A 14,366-nucleotide genomic window follows, 5' to 3' on the forward strand; every position below is an offset into this window, starting at 1 on the left:
GTAAGGACTGTCTCAGGCACTCATATTCAAATAGTAGGCGCTACTGTAGCAGTTGGCTTTATTGTGTAACTCTATGAGAAATGCAAACAAATTGTTTAATAAAACTCATTAGGAGAGAAATAATGAAATGCTTAGCCGTGGAAATTATGTTTACCAACAATTATAACATTGCTCACAATCGTCAGCCCCACACAATAGTCGTGGAGACCTATGAAAGGACACGACTAATCGTTCAATATGACTGAATGACGTCGGATCAATCGCTATTATGTATGCTTTTTCCATCTGATGGAAAACGAAAGTAATCGTGCCTTCTATGCTGGAACATGCAGTCACAATCGTAACAAACAATAGAAGGCAAGGATAGTTGATATTAATTTTGACCTATCGCACACGATAAAAAAAACTGACAATTAAAACGCCTTTAAAAAGTTTTTATGATGTAATTTTGTGCTTGGATATATGAGTAACTATTTATTGGCGTTAGTAATCATAAACAAATGATGTTTTTCATTACATGTCAAATGAAAAATGAGACAGAAATCATTGAAGAGTTGAACAAAAGGGTTTTAAAAGTTGTGTTTCTGGTAAGCAAAAGGTTAATCAAGGTCGTCTAGAATGGTAATGCATTCAGAGATCAATCTTTGTTTTCAAATCTTAAACCTAGAATGAGTCAATTTAATTTGCCGCCCCAATTAGCTGTTGCTCCATACTACCTCGATGGGAAAAATTGACAGGCAAGACTTCTGTGAGGAATCTCATTATTCAAAAAACAATACTCTGACTCAGATAGATGTAATGTGCATAGTTCAACTTAAAAGTGGTGGATGATGATTGACCACAGCTGTTTCCAGCTATTACTTACAAATAATAAATAATAGAGAAAGAACCTGAGAAATTCACTACTAACCACTAAACCTAATTCTATCAGAAGGTTTAAAATTGGCGGTAAAGCTTGTCATTGAGTAAATTCTTCAATATGTGAAACTCTATATATGTACGAGGAACAGCTGGTCTACAAGTCCTGTCTTGTTTGTTTATGTTTTGTGGTCGAATTAAGTATATAGCGCTGGGTGATCAGAAGCGCTTGGCTAGCAGCTGCTCCGAGCGTTAATCTACCACATTCACGGTTGGCGGAAGACGGAACTCTGTCCAAAATTCACTTGACATTCTGAATGCTCTCATTAAACTTTAGTTCAATTTAAAATGACTAAGCAGGAACGTTATCACACCACAGGGCAAGATTAGACACCCCGCCGACATGAATATCAAGTCTGGATCCCCACAGAGCTAGACGTAATATAATAAAGTAGAGCCAGTAAAAAAAAACAAATATGTCCGTGTTGACTAGGCCAACAGAACACTGATAAAGCCATTGTTGGTTTGTTCGGTACAAATATTGACTACCATACGTACGATTGAATAAAACTTCAAAGCAGTGTTATGTTTGTAAGTGAATACGTAGTAATTTCCTATTGCGTGATAAGCAATCATGGCTCAGTAGTGTCAGGATGGTGACAGGAGAGAGCAGGTGTGTTATATAATGACATGACACTAGCTAGCGCTGTCATATTGTATAGAGAGAGAGACGTGGGATTAAAGCAAATCAGCCAATATTATTATAATTACTCTTGTCATGACATTTAGGTAGAAAATTCCAAATAATGACTTCCACTATTTTACTAGATTTGAACAGCGCTCTGATAGGCCAATTATAGCAATTATTCTATCTTCTTGTCATACAAATAGATGGCATCTACAGATTCTCAATAGACTAGGAATCATCACTTCGGGAGGTCAGTTTACATAAAAATTATCAAGATTTATGTGAGTTATTCATCCAAAACGTTGAGCTGGTAGCTGAAATAAGGAAACACTCAGCTGATGCAAAACCTTTCGTTTGATTGATGGGCATCTAGTGCTCAATGATATCAAATAAAAACAAAAATTTTTACACAAGTTTCCTGTAAAGTATTAAAAATAGTAAAACGAAAATAAAAGCTAAAAGGGCCTCTAACATCTACAAACAAGATGGTGTATGAAATATTGTTCAGCAAGTAAAAGTTGAAAATATGCTAGATCAACACAGATCTATATAAAATCTCCACAAAAACTGTTTATTAAGACTTAATAGTAAGTACATTTAGTCAACATTTAACATGCAGTGCATTTAACAAGCACAATGTGTAAGAACGTAAACACCCACTACAATTGCCATAGATGGTGAATGGAATACATCTTAAACCAATGAAATTAAGACAAACTACTAAAGAGAATATGAGAGAAACTTGCTGTGGTTATTGCATATGTGCTCACATTAATAATGACACGTCAGTTGTCATTTGTTTCACTCCAACACGACTTTGCATAAAATTTAAACAGCTGTATCAATCTTTGCTTATCCTTTTGTCTTTTCGATAACGGGTTCAACTCTTACCAATAATTGTAATTAGTAAAAAACTGAGTGGTGACTTTTGTTTTATGACAAATAAAAACCAAAAATTTGTGTTGGTATCAGATAACTTACGTAGTGGTGTTTCTAAAACGTTCAGTTCGTTTGATTTTTGTTCTATTTCCCAAACTCTAGTCTTCAGCTTCTGTGATCGATTTATGACTCCTTGGCATTCCTGAGATAATTCCTTGAATATTTCGTTGGCATATGTAGATAGCTGCGAAAGCTGTAACAAAATCTGTGTATAGCTTTTGCTGATAATAACTTCGTGCTCTTCTCCTAAGCTCACGTCGGGATGGTTACTTAGAGCGCCTTGTCGTATATTTACAGGTTCAACACTTCTTTTGGTGAATGGCATTGCAGCAAATCGTTCTTTTCTATCAAAGCGTCTCACACACCTTTTCGTTGTCCTACTCCATTTGTCTGACTATGGCCTACCACAACTGCCATTCAAACGCTAATGGCCATGCTTCAGTTCCCCTTGAAGTTGTTGTGCTTACCTGTTTCTATGGCACAATCTAATATCGAGCGGATTGGCTGAGGCCACGAATTCATATAAATAGTTTTTAAGATTGTGAGCTATGAACGCACAAATATACCAGAGCTTACATTTACAGCGCGAGTCTAGTTTTATTAGCGATCCCAAGTGTCTGCAATTGTAATGCTAGCCTAGCTTGTGATATCAATATTTAACGCAAATAAACTTGTAGTAGTAACGCTTTGCGTAGCCAGTTGATGAATTGAATAATTGAAGGCTATATTTCTATGCTTGCGGGTGACGCTGTGCAGCGCTTGCACCGTCACCGATTAGCCTTTACACAGCTTTTATAAGCAATTGCTTATTGGTAGTGCTGATGTGCTGGCGTTTTGTCTTCTACGTCTCATAAACTTTACAATTAATTTTCATATGAATAGAAGTGTTTTTGTATTTCAATCATTGACACCGCAGCAGGATTCAGACGTCCTTTTTAGACTTGTTCATATCCGGCGTTAACGTTCTCTATTTTGTTTTAGAATATTACTGAGCTGCAGGGTGAGAAAAATTCGAAATGGGTCACAAAGTTATTTTGGCTGTATGCTCTTTAAATCAATGGGCTATGGATTTTCAAGGGAACTTTCAGCGAATCATGCAAAGTAAGAGCTTGAGATTATTACTGTTATTATTATTGTAGAGTATCGTCATGTATTTTTTCTGTAACTAACCCCTACCTATACTAAATAAACACATTTGCATCTAAGATGCATTATAGTGATGTATAAAAATTTTAATAACGTTTTCCCAAATAAAATAAATAAAAAGCGATCACTTGGGTCAAAGCAATGATATACAGCTGTATATCATTGGTCAAAGTCAGATCACTTGGGTTGTTTGGTGTTCGATAAAAGAAAGTGTTCCTTTTAACATGTGTTGTTACACGTTCTTTTGTGGCACCAAGTCGTGTAATATGAGATGTTTTTAATTTGGGAGTTGACAATACTAAAACCCCAACTACGTGTATATAAATTATAAAATGAAATAGTATTTTAGCATCATGTTCATTAAATAGGCCTAAAGCATATTAATAGAAGAGCTGAAAATGTGTAGATAGTAGCTTCATAATGTTTTTATATTTGAGTTATTTTTATGTATCAATTTCTTTATTTTAATCCTGTACAAAACAATGACTTGATAGCACATGTTTATGGCGCCTTACAGTGCCTCGCCTTGCGCGTTCACAACTCGAGTTGTACAACTCGAGTTGCCGTGTTGTCCAACTCGAGTTGCCGAATTGTACAACTTGGCCTGGGTTTATGACCTCGAGTTGTGTTACCTATACGCAAAACTAACACGGTTCGTAAAGAAAGCAAAGTGAGTAATTGGGGTGTCTCATTTACAGAAATTTAATATTAATAATAATAATGATTTAAATATGTATACATATTTAAATTATATATTGGCGAGATTTGCGCATATTCATTTCTATAAATTTAAAGAGACAAAAACAATTGTAGAATGTAAAAAGCAAACTAAAAAACAATCTATATGAGAGCCGAGCAGCGAAATTTTTTTCCCAAACAGGTTTACATACGGCAGTAAAATTTTGGCTCATGATTGGCTTTAGTAATTGAGTTTTAGTAATCAAAACTTACATCATTACATGGAAAGTCAATAGTTATAATTAGAGAAATACACAAAATTTCAAAATTTTATTCAAAATCGCTTAAATTAATGAGTTTCAAGTGAGCGCCTCTTACGTTTAAACAGCACTTTTTGAATGATAACATCAGTTTTGCTACGTTATTTAGAATTTTGTGTTCTTTTCTAATTAAAACTATTGATTTCTAATGTGATCATGTAAGTTTTGGTTACTAAAACTCAATTACTAAAGCCAATCATGAGCCAAAATTTTACTGCCGTATGTAAACCTGTTTGGGAAAAAGAAATTCGCAGCCAGCCGGGCAACTTCTTTTTCAAATGAAAAAAAGAGTCATCTCTCTAGAATCTGACAAGAAACTGAATGAACACCGAAAATGAACATAGAAATTATTTCAACGGCGTTTAATGATGCACCAAAATAAATTCCATATATAGAAAATATAGCTAGAGAAAATGAAATGAGATGTTCTCAATACAAGCCGAGTTGTTGAACTCGAGTTGCTGTTGAAAGAACTCGGCTTGGGTTTTGATGAACTCGAGTTGTGCAACTCGAGTTGTACAACTCGAGTTATATTTACAAACTCGAGTTGTACAACTCGAGTTGTGCAACTCGAGTTGTGCAACTCGAGTTGTACAACTCGAGTTGCAAACTCGGCACAGTATAATTTTAATAAATCGCTATTAGCTCTAGTTTTGCAGTACATACAGTTTAATTTCTATTAGCTAACGGGTGCCTATCGATGTACCATTGTTAATATAACCAGATCTACGGTTATGCTACCGTAATACCAATATATTGCACCTTACTTTTGAAAAGTCGTGTTGCGCGTTCACAACTCGAGTTGTGCAACTCGAGTTGTGAACGCGCAAGGCGAGGCACTGTAAGGCGCCATACATGTTACTATACTTTGCGAAGAAAAAGAATTTTGATCTTTGGCTCAAATCCTTTCAGAATATTTTTATATTTGGGAAAACTTTTAGTTACGTGGTGTTATTTCTAAAATGTTTGATCTCAATTTGAGTCTTCAATTTAGTCATTGCTATTTTTGGTTTTATACTAAACTATCTTTTGCCTTTTTAGAATTCTGAAATGTATTTCCAGAAAATTTTGGTGGTGTGCTTGCTGGAAACCCAATTTGAATGATTAAAATAGAACTCTTCAACATATGTTAAAAGTTATTTATACTAGTCTCGTCGACATTGAAAAAACAGGAAAACTTGAGACTCATCATGTAGTTACAATCACAAAGGTTATTAGTGAACTTGTACAGTCGGGCACAAAATTTCGTCATATGCTGTACATGTATTCAGCTTTATCCACAAAGTAATTTTTAATTTAATTTTTAATTTTCCAAAGCTTCTTGAAGGATTACAGTTTTGGAAGTTTTATAAAAGAATGTATAGAAGTCAGTAAAATTAAGAAATCACTAAAAATGGAAACAATAAAAAGTTATAAGCTATGCTAATTTAATCTTAATCCAGTGTAAGAGTAAATTACACAGCGTAGTGTGTTACAGCCTCTACTTCAGAATTAAGGAATAGCTAATGCTAAACTTTCGATTGCTTGTCTCTATGGTAAAACCCTGATATTAAACTTATCCATTATTTGTTATTTTATCACTTTTGTTTTTATGTATAATTTAGTTTTCTCATATGATCTACATTTAAATAGAGCATTTGTTTTAATGCTAATTATAATTACCTGTAGTGTTCATTGTTAGGTTATCAGGCTATTTGACAAATTGCAACGTATGTTTAAAAATTAACTTGCAAAGAATTTTAGTAAGTTTTATCAGAAAGTATCGGTATTTTTCTATCATTTGCGATTGTTTTTATGTTTGGGATGCCAGAATGTTTCAAGATTATAGTTGATAAAACTTGATCGCTGTTACTATGCTCAGTTGCAAATAGAGAATAATGACAGAATAGAGACGGGTAATGCTAATATAGCTGATATGAGCTTTAGACACAATAGCAACTAGTGATGTCATTCCACACATGTTTAGCATTTTAACGGCGATCAAGCTTTGTCTATTTTAATGTTGAAACATCCTGGCAGTCAGATCATGTCAAAGCAATCGCAAATGATAGAAGAATACTGATATTTTCCGATAAAATTGACTAAAATTTGGTGCAAATTCATTTTTAAAGAAGTCTTGGCTTCAGCATATGACGAATTTAACTTGTGGCGCCAATCTTTAAATTGAACTAGCATCGTTTGTAAAGACTAGACAGTTTTCCTTTTATAATCGCTTATAGCACTTCCAAAAACTTTGACTCATATTGCTTGTTTGTTATTTAAAATACATTTAAAAATATTTTTATTTTAATATATATTAATATATTTAAAACACGTAGAGTACAAACATCTAAGGTTCTTCACTCAAGGTGTAGGAATTACACTTTTCACATTTTTGAGATCTTAAAATCAACAAGCGTGCGAAGATCTTTTTTAATTTAGTAAGTTGTGAGTGAAAAAAATTTTTGTTATTCAAATATAGCAGTAACTAAGTTCCTTTAATTGTTACCAGTTAACATGTGCTTTACATTGCCCCATTTTTAAACAGTTAGCAGATGAGCTATGCTTTATGTACCAAGGTATAATGTGTAATGCCAAGCGCTGAAATAAACCAAGGTCAAGTCGCGCATAATTACATTGTAACAATTCAATAATCTCTTGTTTTGCGAATTTCACACAGCATCTGCCTCTGTTTTGTTTATACCTAACAAATTTGTTTCAATGAATAAATGTCAAAGGTTAATATCTGAGTTTATCTTACACGGATCTTATGTGAGTTATTTAAACTAAATAAGGACTGCCTACATTACTCTCCGCAAACGTGTGGCTAATTCCTTCCCTATCTGCCTTTTTGTCCTGTTTCTTTCCTTTATTGGATGTTTAAAAAATGTCACCGTGATTTTGCTGTGGTTGTAATTAATGATTTTGAGTTTGAAGTTTTCTGAACTTAGTTGTTGAATAAGTAGTCGTTTCTTGTTTGTCAACTAAATGCATTACACAGCATTGATATTTTATTTTAGTGTATAATGTACTTCAATACTTCTACTTTGCTTTACCTTGTGTTTCACAAAAGAGCTCACAATATCAGAACATTCTAAAATCCTGTTATACTCTTTAAAATGAAACGTCGACTGATCAGTATTAGGGGACACAAACTAGTGGCCAATTGAAGGTCTCCGACATGCCTCTTGTTAGTACAGGTTCATAGCTTGAATTGAAGTTATAATCTGTAGACATAATGAATACTGAAATTTAAAGATCCATAAGAAGTTTTTTTATTTACAAACTTGTTACAATGTTGAGGAGTGTAACTTACTCTCTATGATGAGTTTTAGCAGACTACTACTAGAGGCGTGATTCACTATATTTGTTGTTGATGGAGAGGCTATGTAGAAGAAACAATGTTGTAATATCTGCCAGCTTTAGTAAATGCAGATGATCCTCTTTTGTTCGGACTTGGTCATGTCCAGACATTGAAAATTGATTATGGATATTTAAATAAATGCAAAATAACGGCACAGATTCATCAAGAATCGTTTGTAAACATGGGTAAAGCGAGTGGAAAACTCCAACAATTGCGTTGTAAGTGTCTTGTCAACAAACGCGTTTGTCGTGTCACCTATTGGTTAAAGTTAGAATTCTTCTGACAGATGAGAATGGCCTGATCGGCCAATCTGTCGGACCTAGGATGTCATTCGGAATAGTTGAAAGTTTGGAGAATCAAAGTCTGAAGAAGCGGCGAGGTTTGACTGTATAGATTGCTTGAAATGTGGAATTCTTCTTATTTTTATATCAAGTTTTAAAAAGCCTAATATATATATATATATATAAAGAACTAATCTAAAATCAGGTGTTTTGCGTTGAAATAAAAATATATGATTATTGGTTTTAACTGGTAACCTGACAGCTCAAGAGTCAATTTATGGAAATTTAAACCTCACCGCGGACCTTATATATATAAATTGTATCTATTTACAAGTGAGGATAACTCTGTTGTTTGTCGTGTTCCTATATCAGCTAAAGTTGAATATCATAGGTGCACTGGTCCTTCCAGTGCACCTATGATATTCAACTACACGACTACAGTAGACTACACGCTTGCCGTCTAAGCTTGTAGCTATGTGAAGGTGTATGTCTACGAGACCTTCTCCGTAATATTACAGGCATAAAGGAGGCTAAGGAGCTAGGCGCGCGCTACAGGCTGGGACCAGAGCTCGAGGTTACGTAAGTCATATTGAATCAATTTCATTTGATTAAATTTATTACCGGTTATCTCAACAGCTTTTCATAACAGAATAATTATAGTGACAGGCTTTGTATGGAGACAAAGGCTGTCTCTATGTTTATGCACCAAACACTTTCTAAGATAAAGCGGCTGTCCATGACACCAGTTTGATTGGCGAAAGGACCATACATTGAAAGATCAATAGAAATGTGCCCCTGGATCGGCATTGCTCTAGCAAAGATTGACAAAAATTACAGACAAAAATTAACAGACTGATTTCATCAAGTCTGCAATGTTTCATCAAAATTTGCGCATCGACATGCAACATCGACCAAATGGTTCCAAAATGATTATCCCAAATATTACGTTTCAAGATATCATGCGATCGACAAGTCGTTTCATTAGCATATCTATTAAGATATAGCTCTGGACTGACGTCACTTTAGCAAAACTCGACAAATTTGATTGATACGATTTGAAAGGTCGATCCTGTCTAGAAATATTGCTGGTAGAAGAGAGTTGTTCTGATTGTACAAACATGGTGCCATTGTATAACAAAGTAAGAAACATGGTGAAAAATTTGCAGATACATGAGGCTGAGTCATCCAGTGTTGTTGCCGACCTTGACACACGATTTGCGTGACCGCTACAGTTATTACTTTCAATGTTCATCAACACAAAAAAATCAGACATCATAGATTAGTTTAATAAATGATCTTGTTACAGATTAGGAACCGACGGACATATATCTCAACTATGCATCTTACAACAACCAATAAACTTTTGATTATAAACAACTATTCTGTATTTGCTCTTAAATAAAATATGATGGGAACAAGATTTAAGTTGATTTTTATCGGCTCCTTGGTAAATCCTTTCTACTTGGAAGGTCGCTCTGTCGTGCAACGAAGTTTGGCTAAGGAGATCATGATGTTGTTTTAAGGAGCTTTCAGATTTGTCACGTGCACCCCTGAGTTGTGCCTGTGACAGAATATCTATCGTGGATTGAGGTATTCAATACGCATTTATTGGCCCTACGCATATCCATAAACTTGGAGTTATCTTTCACCGCTGCTTTCAATAATGTATGACTGAGACACTAATTATTCTTTTGGCCCATGTACCAATCTAATAACACTCTTTCAGCTAACATCGAACCGCTCGCTCATTATCAGATGTTAAACTATTTGTAAACTACTAGAATCCATTGACAGTAGCCAGACATGTCTGGCAACTGTCAATGGATTCTACTTTACTCCATCTCAGGGTACACTCAACATGGCCAAATCATTACAACAAACTTCTGTAATTCTCCTAAAATTGTGAGGCTGCGAAGTTTGAATCAGAATGGCTCGTGTGTAACACAAGCGTGTTCCTCCTATGTTTTTGGAATCCGAAAGCCTCTTTGCTAGTTACAAAGGTGGATATGCATGATGTTTATGTTCATCAATAAAACAGAGACCATAAAAATTTAGTTTAAAGTTTTTATCAACAACGGTTTTTTATCTTACCAGACATAAATGGAGTTAGTCTAAAAGAGGGCTCATAATTTTGGGAATCTTCCGAAAAACAAAAGACCTTTAATAATATTAGCCAATCGTGGCTGGACATTTCACTAACGCTGCTTTTATCGACACGGAATCAGCAAGTTTGGTACATTTGCATTCATTTGCGTTAATAATTTCTGGTTTGTCATTGCGTATGGTGTGTTATAAACTACACTTTGGTTTAAGAACTTTGTAATGTTTTTCAATACACCAATATGGAATACAGGTAGTCATCGACTAACGACTGCGTTTGGTTCCGGCCGGTCGTAAAACGATTCGGACGTAAATCGATTCTGTATATTCTGTCGATTCTGATCTTAAATGAATTTAGTTTACTAAATACATACTTGAAGGAGGTTTTAGTACGTATTTTAGTAAACTTCAAACTTTTGATTAAAATTTTATCATTTATCTGTTTGCGAATCCGTTTTTACCATAACGGATACCACTGAACTCGACACGGTAAGCTTCGTATATCTCTTAATAACGTATATAATCAGTACACAAATCGCCCAGTTTTAATTTCGAAAGAAATTGTTGTTGACATCGTGTGGTAAAAAAGTTCACCTCTACGAAAAAATAACGAAAAAGTTTAACAAAAATAACGAAGAACGGTTTACGCTACGCCTCGCTCTAAATTGCCTGACCTTTCCACAGACGTATGTCGCAAAAGTCGTAAGTTGATTTACTACTTTTACTTCAAAAACATCAGCTTGCGTTGTCCAGTGTACTATGACACTTCAAGGCCCACTATGTTAGAGCCCTGGTAGGTGGTCTAAGTTCAGCTCCTTGTGTATAACAGTAGTAGGAGTGTTTTACAGAGGCTACGGGTGTGGAGACCACTTCCTGGAGCCTGACACATTTCTCCACTCTTGGGAGGTCCTCGCCGAAATTCTTCAGCACCCTGACTGCCATGATATCCTCATAGACATCGGCATGTAAGTAATGGTTTTGCTCTTCACCTGATGTCTGTGTGTTTAGTAGATGGTTTCCAACCCTTAAGTAACAAGTTCATGGTAATAAGACATTGAAGAAGTTCAGTTTAGCTAAGGGTTTTGAGAGAATACAAGTTAATGAAAGGGAGAAGCAGTGGTATAGCAGTTAGCCTTCTGAACAACTGATTGCCAAGTAGTGGGTCGGGGGTTCAGAGTTCCATCCCCGCTATTGGATTTAAGGAAAGGCATTTAGTTTTAAGTTGCTTTTGTGTCTGAAGGTACACAGTGATAATACACACACGGTGCTGCCAGTGTTGTTGGTGGCCAATCACCACAAATATACCCTGTTAATCAGGTTCTTTTTGCTTTTCTCAGTTCCTCAAAAATAAATTTATTACAAAAGTTACTGAGTAATTTCTTTAGAATTGGCAGTTGTGTGCAGGCCAATGAAAAACACGATTGTCATTACAGATATGTAGATAATTAAAAAAAATTAATGCTGTGTGGGCACTGTTGCAGTGTCCAATCACGGGCTCCTTAGCCAATTGTACTTTTCTCTGACAAAAGGCTTACTTTTTTGCTTTGCATCTCACACACCATTGTCATGCAAGAATTTTCTGATAGTACCAGTTGGGTTCTAGTTGATACTCTAACTCCTCTACTTATCTGAGGACTGGTAAGTTCGCAGTCGATCAAAAGAGTCTTGCTAATCTGTGAGTGACACGTGTAGAAAGTGTTCTAGGGTGACACGTGTAGAAAGCGTTCTAGGGTGACACATGTAGCGAGTGTTTTAGGGTGACACTGCACCTTTCTGGTGTGTCCTTCATCAGTACACTTTACCCTCCAGTTTCCATCCAACGGTTTGCGGTCATCAAAATTTAATTCTTGGTGCAACTAACCTTTTTTGCAATAACTCTTTGCAACTTTCCTTGTCTATGCAAGTGAATGATGATTTCTTGCTTCTTTTTAGACAGATGTGCAAGTATTTTGAAATTTAATTCTTATTACAAATAACTACTCAAACCTTCAGCAGCATGTTATATCAGTTTGTCGTGTCTTTGTGTGCTGTGAAACGCACAGCAGAATTACACAGAATACCTGGAAACTTGTGTATATAGATGGGAGCTTTTGCAAATTCCTTACACCAAGCGGGTGCAATGGGATTACACCATCACCGTGAGACTAGCCGGATAGGATACAATGAGGGCCCAATAAATGATTGTATTTCTTGACAATATTTTGGTGTCTAAAAAGCTTCTCAAATCAGTACAGTATGTATGGTCTGAGATAATAAAAAATTAAGTTTATGTCATAAATGACAAAAAACATGAAAATTATTGTCCCCATGATTATGCTCACCACTGTAGGTCCATTAGCAAAAATGAGCATGTTCAAATTAGTTTGAATACAGAAAGGAGTTGTCTGATCTATCACATTTCACTAACCAAGAGTGAACAACTCTTTATAATGTTTTATTCAATTATAGAATTGTTGCTGTCATTACTATCCTTGGCTATAGGCTTCTTTGCTTAAATCAGCCTTAGAGCAAGGAGGCAATCGTAAGTTAGGTTTTTAGTGTTAGGTTTTTCTCACTGTACCAGAGGGCTCGCACTATTCCTAGCCTAATAGTTCATGTTCTATATTCTTCTTAAGGTGGTCGTCTCTCATGCCCCTAGTTTGTTTGCAGGCCTGTGATGCATAAGAATGTGGGCTACAATTGCCGTGTATTTTTATTCAACAAGAGAGTTCTGCTAATACGTCCTAAAATGTCTCTCTGTGACTGTGGTAACTACAGGGAGCCGCGATGGTTCACAGGCTGGGCAGGGCGGAGAACGGTACGTTATCATTGAATTTTTGTTAGAGCTTAGCAGCTCCAAGGTTAAATCTTCTTAACAGTCATGCGCAAAATATATTTAGTTCCATCTATGTTATATGCAATTTGAAGTTTTTTTAGTTTGAGTTGAGTAAACTATTTTAGAGTGACGTCATTAAAAAAGAATTCTTAAAATGGTAAACTAGTCTTTAGTTGTCAAAGCCTAGGATACTAAAGCATCCAGTAGATATATAGCTCTCTAACTCTGTGGTGGTTTAACCCTATGACTTTTTAGTTTTATGACATTATAGCTTTATGATTATATATTTTCACGACTCTTTAGTTTTATGGCTTTCCAACTCTGAGACACTATGTTAGTTTTTATGAATTGTCTTAGAGTGGCAGTTTCGTCAGTGTGTAAACTGAAAGTTTTTACTTGGACTAAATTTGTAAATTGATATCAAACATGGCATGCTTTCTCGAGTGCGCCGTGCTGTGGTGCAGAGATAATTTAAACATTCTAAAACTATTTCCGTGTTATTGTCAAAGGTTTTAGCCAAACATTTTCACAAAATACTGTCATTTTTTGCATGTTTCAATTTTTGTACAAGTTGAAGTGAACACATGGAAAAATATCAGCTTGATAAAAAGAAGGGAATTTAATGGGAGATCAGTGCAAATTTTTGAAATATAATATTACTGGTTTATTTGATTTATATACAAGATTTTAATCAGATGTATTTACACATTTAACTGGATAGGGGCTTAAACTGTGTAGGGAATGACACTGTCATGAACTCTTGCATAAGTTTTGTTATATGGCTTGTTTACGCAGGTTGAAGATCATTACCTACCTGGCATTATAAGCAGACTAACAGGGCAGAAGACAGTTCCTATAGGGGATGGACTGATTTCAACCAGAGACACATGTCTCGGCAGTGAGATATGTGAGGAGTTGTGGACCTCCGACAGGTTTGTTCTATTTCATTTGTCAGCTTATCCTATATTGGAAATTTCAATGTCATGACTGTTGTGTGAGAAAAGAAGATACAGGTCTGGCTAAACACACCAATAAATTGTATCTTTTGCATAGCCCACTCCTGCTACTACCACCACTACTGTAACTCAGATGATGTTGTGAGAGTACCATAAATCAGGTGTGGACTTATATAGATGGGAGTCCACACCTGTGGACTGTACTTCAGATAGGTTTGTGACTGTACTTCGATGGGTTGATG

At 35.5% G+C, this 14,366-nt stretch overlaps 2 protein-coding genes across 2 annotated transcripts in view; one reads left to right on the forward strand and one right to left on the reverse strand.

The window, feature by feature from the left end:
- LOC137403845 (serine-rich adhesin for platelets-like) overlaps window positions 1–2,825 on the reverse strand; it is a 45,954-nt gene extending 43,129 nt beyond the window's left edge. The window contains exon 1 of the mRNA XM_068089916.1: window positions 2,528–2,825. Coding sequence (XP_067946017.1) covers window positions 2,528–2,810 — 283 coding nt within the window. The 5' untranslated portion in view covers window positions 2,811–2,825. The remainder of the gene's footprint in view (window positions 1–2,527) is intronic.
- A 645-nt stretch (window positions 2,826–3,470) lies between these two features.
- Window positions 3,471–14,366, forward strand: part of LOC137404505 (glutamine-dependent NAD(+) synthetase-like) — a 42,025-nt gene continuing 31,129 nt past the window's right edge. Inside the window, exons 1-5 of the mRNA XM_068090731.1 lie at window positions 3,471–3,586; window positions 8,772–8,832; window positions 11,202–11,318; window positions 13,003–13,150; window positions 13,964–14,100. Coding sequence (XP_067946832.1) covers window positions 3,502–3,586; window positions 8,772–8,832; window positions 11,202–11,318; window positions 13,003–13,150; window positions 13,964–14,100 — 548 coding nt within the window. The 5' untranslated portion in view covers window positions 3,471–3,501. The remainder of the gene's footprint in view (window positions 3,587–8,771; window positions 8,833–11,201; window positions 11,319–13,002; window positions 13,151–13,963; window positions 14,101–14,366) is intronic.

This window comes from Watersipora subatra, chromosome 9 (assembly GCF_963576615.1).
Source record: "Watersipora subatra chromosome 9, tzWatSuba1.1, whole genome shotgun sequence".
NCBI classification, from domain to species: Eukaryota; Metazoa; Bryozoa; class Gymnolaemata; order Cheilostomatida; family Watersiporidae; genus Watersipora; species Watersipora subatra.